The sequence below is a fragment of the Elaeis guineensis genome, chromosome 12, assembly GCF_000442705.2.
Source record: "Elaeis guineensis isolate ETL-2024a chromosome 12, EG11, whole genome shotgun sequence".
Taxonomy (NCBI): domain Eukaryota; kingdom Viridiplantae; phylum Streptophyta; class Magnoliopsida; order Arecales; family Arecaceae; genus Elaeis; species Elaeis guineensis.
Window position 1 is genome coordinate 33,035,451 of NC_026004.2, and position 11,260 is coordinate 33,046,710.

General features: G+C 43.8%; 1 protein-coding gene across 1 annotated transcript; it reads left to right on the plus strand.

Annotated features, from left to right (window-relative positions):
- The first annotated feature begins 8,738 nt into the window (after positions 1 to 8,738).
- On the plus strand, positions 8,739 to 10,937 carry LOC105054706 (uncharacterized). The gene has a single exon (XM_010936276.4). It carries the CDS (start codon positions 8,865 to 8,867, stop codon positions 10,752 to 10,754), a length of 1,890 nt encoding a protein of 629 aa, XP_010934578.1. The 5' UTR covers positions 8,739 to 8,864; the 3' UTR covers positions 10,755 to 10,937.
- Positions 10,938 to 11,260: the final 323 nt, after the last annotated feature.

Genomic DNA, 11,260 nt, shown 5'->3' on the forward strand with positions numbered 1-11,260 from the left:
GATTTCATCCATACTTTCAAGCACATCCAATAGTTATCTTGACAGATCAGTTGTTAAAGATAATATTGTATCGACTTGATACTTCAAGTAGAATGGCGAAATGGATAATAAAACTCAGTGAGTTTGATATTCAATATCATCTGCGATTGTCAATAAAGACACAAGTTTTGACTAACTTTATCATCGAGTGCACCATATCTGACAATAATCCTGAGGATGGATCCGATGATAAATCAAAATAAGTTGAAACTCCTGAGGCCGACTTAGCATCGATGTGGGTGCTACATATTGATGGAGCATCCAACGTACAAGATAGTGGAGCTGGACTCATCCTCACCAACTTTGAAGAGATTGTAACCGAATATGTCCTTTGATTTAATTTTAAAGCCTCGAATAACTAAGCCAAGTACGAAGCTCTTCTAGCCGACTTGAAGATTGTCAAAGAATTTGATATTGACAACTTAAAGATCATCACCGACTCACAGTTGATTACTAAATAAGGTAAGGACGAGTTTGAAGCTCGAGATCCCATTATGATGAAGTACCTTTAGAGAGTGAAAGATCTTGCATCGACTTTGAAATGTTTCAAGATCTCTCACATTTCAAGAGCAGAGAATGCTCGAGTTGATGTACTTTCTCGACTTGTAACCACCTCATTCAGCTTGCTGGATCGGATGTTTATCGAATATCTCGAACAATCGAGTATTAACAAAGTTAAAGAAGTGCTGCAAATCAATGACGAGCCAAATTGGATGGATCCGATCATCCAGTATTTGATTGATGGAACTCTACCTGTAAATCCTTCAAAAGCCAAATGACTATGATGGATGGCCTCATAATATATTTTGATGAATGGACAACTTTATGAAAGGTCATTCTCTCTTTCCTTCTGAGAAGTTCATGAAGGAATTTACAGAAATCATTTGAGAGGTAAATCATTAGCTTATAAAATCTTATGACAAGAATATTATTGGCCCACTATGAAGAAAGATGCAGCTGAACTCGTTCGAAGATGTGAACCATGCTAGAAGTATGCTAACATACAGTATCAACTGGCCAGCTAGCTAACATCAATTGTTACACCATGGCCCTTCGCATAATGGAGAATCAACATACTCGATCCTTTTCCCCCGACATCTGGTTAGAGAAAATTTACAGTGATTGCCATTGATTACTTTACCAAATGGGTGAAAGCTGAACCCTTGGCATAAATTATCGAAAGTAAGATGGAAGACTTCATTCAGAAATCAATTATTTACAGATTCGATCAACCACATACTATCATCATCGATAATGATCGATAATTTGATAATCAAAATTTCAAAAAATTTTATGTAAAATTTTATATTATGGATAAGCTCATATTAGTCGGCCATCCACAATCCAACGGTGAAATGAAAATAACAAACCGAACAATCCTATATGGTCTTAAGATCAGACTGAATAAAGCTAAAGATTTCTGGATGAAAGAATTATATCTGATCTTATGGATATATCGGACAACTCCTCGTATACCGATAGGAGAATCACCATTTAACCTGATCTATGGAATGGAGGTGATGATTTCACTTGAGATCGAATTACCATCAGTAAGAGTGGAACAGTATAATGAGCCAAGCAATTCAAAATATCGAAGAGCCGATCTATACTTACTTCCAAAAATTCAACAGCAAGCTCAAGTTCAGATGGCAGCATATCGGCAAAGAGTGATCCGATATTACAATGCAAAAGTCAAACCGAAGGTCTTTCGTCTAGAAGACCTAGTCCTAAGAAAAGCAGAAGTTTCAAAACTTCTGGATCAAAAAAAATTATCTCCAAACTAAGAAGAATCCTACAGAGTAATTGAGATACTCCGACCAGATGCATATCGGCTAGAAACTCTTGATGGAATGATTATTCCTCGTACTTGGAATATCGATAATTTGAAGATGTACTATCAATAAAGTTGTTCACATGTATACTATTCAGAATGAAATATTAGAATTCTAAATCTTGAAATCTTCAATCAACTACAAGTTATCTATAAAATGACATCAAATCGATAAGTAATCGGTTAACTTGTACCGACTGTATCTCGATTTTCATTGTAAAAACTGACTTGAGTCGAACGACGACATCGAATTGACAAATAAGCGATCAGCTTGTACCAACTATATCTTAATTTTTTATTATAAAAATTAATTTAAGTAGAATGACTACTCATGCCGACTTAGTTTTAGCTAAGCGGAATGTTATGCCGACTCAATCTCAATCGAGTAGAAAATACACCGACTTGACTATGGTCAATCGAAGTATATTCGATTTATCATCGTCTATCAAATACCTAAAGTATACAAGCTAAGTCGGCTGACACCCGACAACTAGTGAACAAACTCTACTACTATTATTAGTCGACATTCAATTCTCCGATGGATGATCGGTAATCTGATTATTCTTCAACGACATTGACAGTACAAGTTTGAAATGAGATTCCATGCTTAGAAATTTTTTTTTCATTCATTGAAGAAAGATTACAAAATTGGACCCAAGGTTCGATTACAAAATTGGATTTAGTCTGATTACAAAAAAAAAGAAAAAGTATTACACCAGTCACCAGTCAGCTTCTTTTTCACCTTGTTTCGATAAAACTTTGGTGGTTGGAGCAGGTCCTGGTGCAACCAGTGCATCTCCTTCAGTCAGTGCAGTGGTATCCTCAGTAACCTCTTCTCTCGAACTAGGGGGGATGATGCTGCTCAGGTCCAAATTTGGATACAATTTTTCGACTACATCTCTGCCGTCTTCGTATCCGATACAGTAGGAGGTGAATAAACTCTCAAAAATTTTATCCTTGAATTCTTGTGATTCTTTGAAGTTCTCGATGGCTGGCCATAGAGAACCCTTTGTCGATTTAACTTCTTCTTTGATGGAGGCTGACTCTGCATCGGCTAGTACCAACCTCTCCATGGTGGTCCAATGTCTTCCGTACTCTGCCTTAAGCTCTTTTATGCATCCGTCTCTTTCTCTTCGAAGCCGGTTGATGGAATGCTTCTTGGTTTTGATTCGAGATTCAAAAAATGCGATGCTCTGATGAGCCGACCCAAGTTTGGCTTTGGAGGACTATAGTTCGACCATCACACAGAAGATCTCTTCCTAGAGCATCTTCTCTCGTTTCGTTGCCACCTGAAGTTGTTCAACGACAGCAGCTTTTTCGGCATTGGCGACCGTCACTTTGTCTATCCATGCCCAATGAAGATGGCAAATTTTTGATATCTGCTCTCTAAAGCATATATATTGTGTTTCAACTGAAAGAAAGGACAAAGTCAAGTCAAATCAAAAAAAAAAAAAGAAGAAGAAATGAGTCGGGTAAAAGAAGAAAACTTACCCCAAGCATCATTGGGTAAAAAGAAGAAAATATTTTGGACACTGTCCGATCTTTTCGACTCTCCATATCTATCAGGAGAAGAGCTACCTTAATAAGTCATTTGGTCAATAATAAATTGGCTAAGGCCGACTCATCGATGAAGATTCGAATGTCAAAAAGAGTGGGGAGACCCGTCGACGACCCATTGTCGGCAGAAGTAGCCGGTGCCTTCCTATGCTCTGTAGTTGGCGGTCGTTTGCTTGAAACTACCACAAAATTGATGCTCGACTGTGCCCGAGATTGTGCTACTTGTGGAATGGCTTGCACAGCAGCAAATAGTTCTGGCTGGGCCATAGATTCGACCCGAACCCCCACAGATGGTGCCGCTGATGGTTCTGGTGCGACGTCTTCACCTCTTGCTGTCTTAACTCCGACTGACAGCACTTCAATTGGAGGAAGTATTGTTGGAGCTGACAATGCTATAACTGGCTCAGTGCCAGGAGCTACCACCGACGAGAAGTCGGATTCCCTTGCCAGCACCAACTCAGAGTCACCCCGACTTCTCTTCGACGGTCGGAACCGTCCAGCATCGGTCGCTGCTCTCTTCTTAGCAGCATGTAGTCGAATGTCGGTAGTTGAGATGCATGCTATCGACTGTATGGCTGCAATCAAAAGATAAAGTTCAGTACAAAGTTCAGAAGCAAACAAAAAAAAAGGGACGATCGATTATGCTATACCTAAAGAGGTTGTCGAACTAAGTCCAGCATCATAGAGAGCCTGCTTTGTCATCAGCTCTCACTGCATCAGGACTTTCATATCTTTTAGTCGAAGAAAATCTTTTCGATCAATGATGTCAACCCGACTATGCTCATTAGGGTTGGTTTTCGGATTGCCCCAGCATGAAGAAAAATCTCAAAAAGACAAAGAAGAAATAAAGAAAAATTAGTTCTTCCATCTATGAATGGATGATGGAAAATCGAAAATAAAGGAATGACCCTTCTTCGGGTTGAAAAACAACCAACCCTTGACTTTTGGGTGAGGATGGAGAACGAAGAAAGCTCGAAAAAGAGAAGGATGGGGGTTGGTCGGGATAAGACAACACAACATAGCAAAGCTGATAATCAGTCGAATGGAGTTCGGAGCCAACTGAGCAAGAGAAAGTCAGTAATAGTCAAGAAGATTTCGGATGAACTCCAGAATCAAAAATCAAAGACCAGTCCGAAAGTCTTCAACATAAAAGGCAACCTGATCTGGAGGAGGGGAGTTCATCCGACTATCCAGACTAGGGGCAAAGAGCTGATATTGCTCTGGGATACAGTACTATTTTTGGAGCCGATCGACATTAGGTCTAGGAAGGAGACTTCCATCTTTGGATCCGAAGGAGAATCGTCGGTCGGATTCTCCGACCGACTATCTCGAGATGTTAAGACTTTCGCCTTCTTACCCCAACTTGCCATTGAAAATCAAAAAACCTATAAGAGAGAAATAAGAACTTGACCTGGAGAACTAGAAAATGACGTGAACGGAGAAAGCTCTTAGCATCTGGGGATAAAACCTTCTATTGTAGAGGAAAATGACGAATGCAAAAGCAGAAAGTCCAAATAAAAATGACTTTATATATATAGGACCCCTCAACAGTCCAGATGAAGTTATTCAAATCGTGCTCCCTTGGATTTCGACATGTGGCTACATCAAAACTGACTATTGATCGGACGAATCGACGTACCTACTTCCAGATCACACCACCTCATCACTATCCGTGTAAACGGCGTAGAGCCAATGACATCTGGACACGTAGTCAAATTCTACTAGTCAGAATCAAATCATCCAGATTCACCAGACGTCGAATTATCTTTTCAAAGCGACACCCCAATGATGATCTCACAGTTATCGAAATGACAAAATAACTAGATATCCTTCGTATTTTGAAAAATCATTAATGTCTGCAGTCGAATCAAGATTCGAGACAACATGTGACAACTCTCTTCATCCAACATGCTAGACCACGTGATAATCCACATATCAGACTACTTTGAACTTGGGAGTGAGGGGCAACTGTTGGGACAATTCAGCCAACTCTCCAATTTTGACTCTCAATCGGCCTCATAAACATAAACTACCAACTATTAATCAGCTTGTCAATCAACAGTCGGTTATCCTCAGCCATCAACAAACTCCAACTATGACAACTCGACTGATCTCAGAAAGATGACCATCGACATATCAGAGTTACCGATCGATGCTTATTCAGACTTTCACAACTACCGACATACAATCGACATACTTTATTTACCGACATACAGTCGACTTATCAAAAACTGCTAGTGCAGAAAGTGTATAATGGCCAGAATATAATCAATGACGGATATTACCATTCATCCCACGATCACATAATGTTGGAACAAGTGAGACCCATGTGTCTAACTGTTACAGACAGTTACTAACTACTCGTTATAAAACGAGGTAAATGAAAAACATTTGGAAAGGTCTCTTGAGAGTTGAAACTTTATCTTTCTGAATATTCATCTGCTGTTCACCACTCCCCACTGACTCAGCATCGGAGGGTCTCCGTCGGACATAATTTCGATCAGTGTAGACTTCATTTTGCAAGTGCTTTTCACTAGTGATAGGTGCAACAGGGGATTGGCCGTAACAAGTCTAATGAGACAGCTGTGTGATAGATATTTATCATCATAATGGTATCAATGAAACCAGTTTAAGATATGTATTAAATATCACTCTTTATAAACTAAGTTAATGTTATATCTAGTAAAAAAATAAAACACTACTATGTTGTGAGACCTATCTCTTAATTTGTAACCATTAATCATGACCTTGCAACACATGGCTAAGCATGCATTTATTACTTAGATATCATCATTAATTTGATGTGGCATATATAGGGAGTTATAGATGTGGAACTGAGTGTCAAAATCATCCTTCAATATGAGAAAATTGGGTGAGATTCAAAACTTTGGAGGTCATTTTTTGTTTGACTAAGACCAGACCAACAGTTAGGTTGTTGCCAAATGCCAATAGAGTCATGCAAACAACAACGTAGTTGGTATATCAGTGGCAAGAATTGTGTTATTAGTGATTTTAGAGACCTGAGACCTTTGGGAAACAACGGTTTTTGCAGACCACTAATGCAACTTCTCGTGGCAAGAGAATCTGTTGTCAATTAACTCTCATCTCTAGAAATTATCGATGATGTCAAATGTCATAAATATATCTTAACATGCAAAACGTAACATCATTGCGGTCCGTATATTATGATAATTAATAATTAAAATTTAATATATATATATATATATATATATATATATATATATATATATATGGAGGTCTCTCAATGGATAAACTTCCGTCCGTCATGTGGCAGCAATACAGGACCTCCTTTGATCACGTTACCACATAAAAGAGAAAAAAAAAAGCATTCGCGGAAAAGGAGCGGAGGCTGTCGGGTGTGGCCATCAGAGGTGGCGCTCTAATGCGTGCGAGAAGGAAAAGCTTTTCGTTTTCACTTCATAGACGTCCTCTAAACCGTCGGAACATTCTTGGAGCCCCGTCGGAGGGAGGAGTCGTCACCGTCGTCTGTCGCCTGGAGCCATGTCATGCGATGGCAAAGCTATGGTTTGGTGCCCGAAGGAGAATCTCCTGATGCCAATCGAGTCCATCACCTAAGAGTGCATCGCTGCCGCTGCCCCGAAGGAGGAGGAGGCCAAGGCCGAGGAGCCGTCCGCCCCTGCTCTGGCCGAGTGGGAGTCGGAGGAGCCTCCAAAGACAGTAGAAGTAGAGGAGGAGCCCTTAAAGCCAGTAGAATTGGAGGAACTCCCAAAGACGACAGTGATCGAGGAGACGGCTTCTCTGCCGCCACCAACGGAGGAGAAGGCTATCATGGTGGACGACGATGGGGCCAAGACGATGGAGGCGATCGAGGGGACCGTGGTCCCCGTCGCTCTGCCGGCCATGGAGGAGGTGACTCCGACGGCGCTGGTTGCAGAGCTAAAAAAAAAGACCTCTGATGAAGCACCGATGGTTGCGGTGGCATCGGAGGAGGTTCATCTGGGGCATCCCCCTCGTGGGCGACGAGAAGAGCAATACCGCGCCAGGGAGTTCAAGGTGAAGGAGACCATGGCCATGATAAAAAATGCTATAATCAGGAGGAAACAGTTCGGCATCGACACCCTTCTCGAGGAGGACCTTGGCCTGCTGGAGATGGAGAAGGTAGTTTTCATGCATGGGTTCGACAAGGAGGGCGATCCTGTGTGCTATAACATCCATGGGAAGTTCCAAAACAAGGAGTTTTATGCCAAGACCTTTGGTGACGAGGAGAAGAGGCAGAGGTTCCTTAAGTGGAGGATCCAGTACCTGAAGAAAAGGATCAAGAGCCAATTAGACTTCACTCCCGGAGGGATCTGCTCCATGGTCCATATCATGAACCATTCTCAAAGACAACTATCCCGAATTCATTGCCAAGAAGGTATTTTTGATAAAGATCCCATTATTTCTATATATTTCTTGAATTTAATCTATCTTTTTATGTCTCAAAATTGACATAGATTTAAAATATATATAAAATAAATAAAATAAAATAATTAAATAAATAAAATATTTTTTAAATAAAATATTTTTTAAATAAAATATTTTTAAAATATTTATATTTTTATTTAAAATATTTAATATCATCTCTGATATCTTTTATATTATATTAAATTTTTAATTTAAAAAATATTATTTAAAAAAATAAATAAATATATAACGTGCAATGCACGGAGTTTTAAGCTAGCATCGTATATTAAGTTTCTGGCATCTCGATGAAGTCACAACCTTATTTATTCATAATATTAATAAAAAATACATATTGTGCCGGCTAAAACCAATGAAAGACAATTTCGTCACGCTTGTAGATCATTTTTGGAGACAAGTTCAATGAGATAACTGTGTGATAGATACTTATCATCACAATGGTATCACTTAAACCAGTAAAAGATATGTATTAAATATTACTTTTTATAATATAAGTTAATGTTATATCTAGTAAAAAAATAAAACACATCTATCTTGTGAGACCTATCTCTTAATTTGTAATTGTTAATCATTGCTGCCTTTATAATTAACTATTTATAACTCCATTTACAGCAGAGTGGTCAATTTAGGTAGGTTATTCCATAGTTTCCTATTACAAAAAAAAGACCAAGTCCTATTGGCCCATTCCAACATTACATTAAAAAATAAAAACCCATAATTTTCTCTGAGAGAAACTTGCGTCCCAAGTATTTGGATAAAAATAGAAAAAGAAAAAGAAAAGAAAAAACTTGCGTCCCAAGTATTGCAGTAAAAAAAAAACCTTGCGTCCGAGGGAAAATCCCATCTACATAACCCCGTCGCCCTCCTCCCCTTCTCCTCCACACAAACCCCTCATCTCTATCCCCGTATCACCACCTCACACCCGCACATCCTGTCTCCCTGTATTACCGCCTCACACCTTACATCCCATCTGCGATCGCCCTGCGACCCTGCGATGGCCCCGCCGTCCCTCGGCCTCCTGGGCCCGCCGGAGATCCACCTCGGCGCCGCCACGGCAAAGCCGGACACCGCCACCGGAGAACCCTTCCTCGACATGATGGACGCCGACTTCAACGCTGCCGTCTCCGCCCGGCCGCCTATAGGCCTGACGGAGAACAACTCCCCGACCTTCGTCTCCTCCGGCAACCCCTGCCTCGACTTCTTCTTCCAGGTCGTACCCGACACCCCACCCGCAACCATAACATCCCTCCTCGAGGCCGCCTGGACCAGCGACCCCCTCACCGCCCTCAAGCTCGCATGCCACCTCCGCGGAGTCCGCGGCACAGGCAAGTCCGACCGCCAGGGCTTCTACTCCGCCACCCTCTGGCTCCACCGCCACCACCCCAAAACCCTCGCCCTCAACCTCCTCCCCTTCGCTGAATTCGGCTACCTCAAGGACCTTCCGGAGATTCTCCACCGCCTCGTCGATGGCGACGACACCCGCCTGCGCGCCAAGGCCAAGCACCGGCCGTCCAGACACAACCTCCGGTGGGGCCGCTACCGTCCCTTCTTCAAGGACGCCAAGCGGGACCGGCGCCAGGAGGGCACGAGGAAGGAGAGGCTCGCCGCCGAAGCGGCCCGGGTCAAAATCGAGAAGGAGAAGGCGGCGGAGCTCAGGCGGAAGAAGCGGTTGGAGATGGCGATCCGCGCGGTCCACCGGTACGAACGGGACCCGGAATATCGGTTCCTCCACGACCGGGTCGCCGACGCCTTCGCCGAACTCCTCCGCGCCGACCTCGTCCGACAGAAGTCCGGCGAGTTTAACGGGTTTTCTCTGGCCGCCAAGTGGTGCCCTTCCCTGAACTCCTCCTACGACCGCTCCACCCTCCTCTGCGAGGCGATCGCCCGCCGCCTCTTTCCGCGCGACTCCAACTCGGAGTACGCCGCCCTGGAGGACCGCCACTACGCCTACCGCGTCCGCGACCGCCTCCAGCGGACGGTGCTGGTCCCCATCCGCCGCGCCCTCGAGCTCCCGGAGGTCTACATGAGCGCCGGCCGGTGGGACTCCCTGCCCTACAACCGCGTCGCCTCCGTCGCCATGAAGAACTACAAAAAGCTCTTCTTGAAGCACGACGCCACCCGCTTCTCCGAGTACCTGGAGTTGGTCCGGCAGGGGAAGGCCAAGGTCGCCGCCGGCGCGCTCCTTCCCCACGAGATCATCGCCGACGCCGGCGACGAGGTGGCGGAGCTCCAGTGGAAGAGGATGGTGGAGGACCTCTCCAAGAAGGGAAGCCTCCGCGACTGCATTGCCGTCTGCGACGTCTCCGGCAGCATGAACGGAACTCCGATGGAGGTCAGCGTGGCCCTCGGCCTGCTGATCTCCGAGCTCAGCGAGGAGCCGTGGAAGGGGAGGGTGATAACATTCAGTGCGGAACCCGAAATGCATCGGATCCGAGGGGATTCTCTCAAAGAGAAGACCGAGTTCATCCGGACGATGAACTGGGGGATGAACACCGACTTTCAGAAGGTGTTCGATAAAATGCTGGCGGTGGCGGTGGAGGGGGGATTGCCGGCGGAAAGGATGGTGAGGAGGGTGTTTGTGTTCAGCGACATGGAGTTTGATGCGGCGTCGGCGAATGATTGGGAGACGGACTACGAGGCGATCCGCAGGAAGTTCGGGGAGAGGGGATATGGGGAGGCGGTGCCGGAGGTGGTGTTTTGGAATCTGAGGGACTCGAGGTCGACGCCGGTGCCATCGACGCAGAAGGGGGTGGCATTGGTGAGTGGGTTCTCCAAGAATTTATTAAAGGTGTTCTTGGCGGGGGATGGGGTGCTGAACCCGGTGGCGGTCATGGAGGAGGCGATCTCGGGGGAGGAGTATAAGAAGCTCGTAGTGTTCGATTGAATGCAGAAGAGATGCGGGAGGTGGTAGAAGATATCATCCATGGTTTTGGGTTAGGAAAATAGTCAGAAGTATATATGTTTCCTGTTCAAACTCTTTTCTTTGGCTTTTTACGAAGAAAATAGAATATGTGCGGTATGAAGTTGGACTTTGGATACAAGAAACTTATACTTTATTTTCCCTGTATTTTATTTCTATGGTTTTGGATGGGCTGCCGCTGCAAACAGGTCCCTATTATTCACTCCTTTTTCCTTTGCATGGTGAATAGTTGGAGCGATAGGACCCAGGGAGACTGAAAAGAACAACAAGTGGCTCAGCTTCGTCGTTTATCTATTGTCCCAGTGTTTGTCCTTTAGACTATTGTAACGGCAATTCCAATGATTCCATCACAAGGTCTTTGCCCATCAGGTATCTCTTGCAGCGGAATTGAGAGTCCTTCCTGAGAAGTCGCATGGATCAATCCCATCGATATTTTTCCTCCTTCCCACCATCCGATCAGAAGCATTACC

Excerpts from the sequence above, each read along its gene's own strand:
- LOC105054706 (XM_010936276.4), top strand. The coding sequence starts at position 8,865 with ATGGCCCCGCCGTCCCTCGGCCTCCTGGGCCCGCCGGAGATCCACCTC.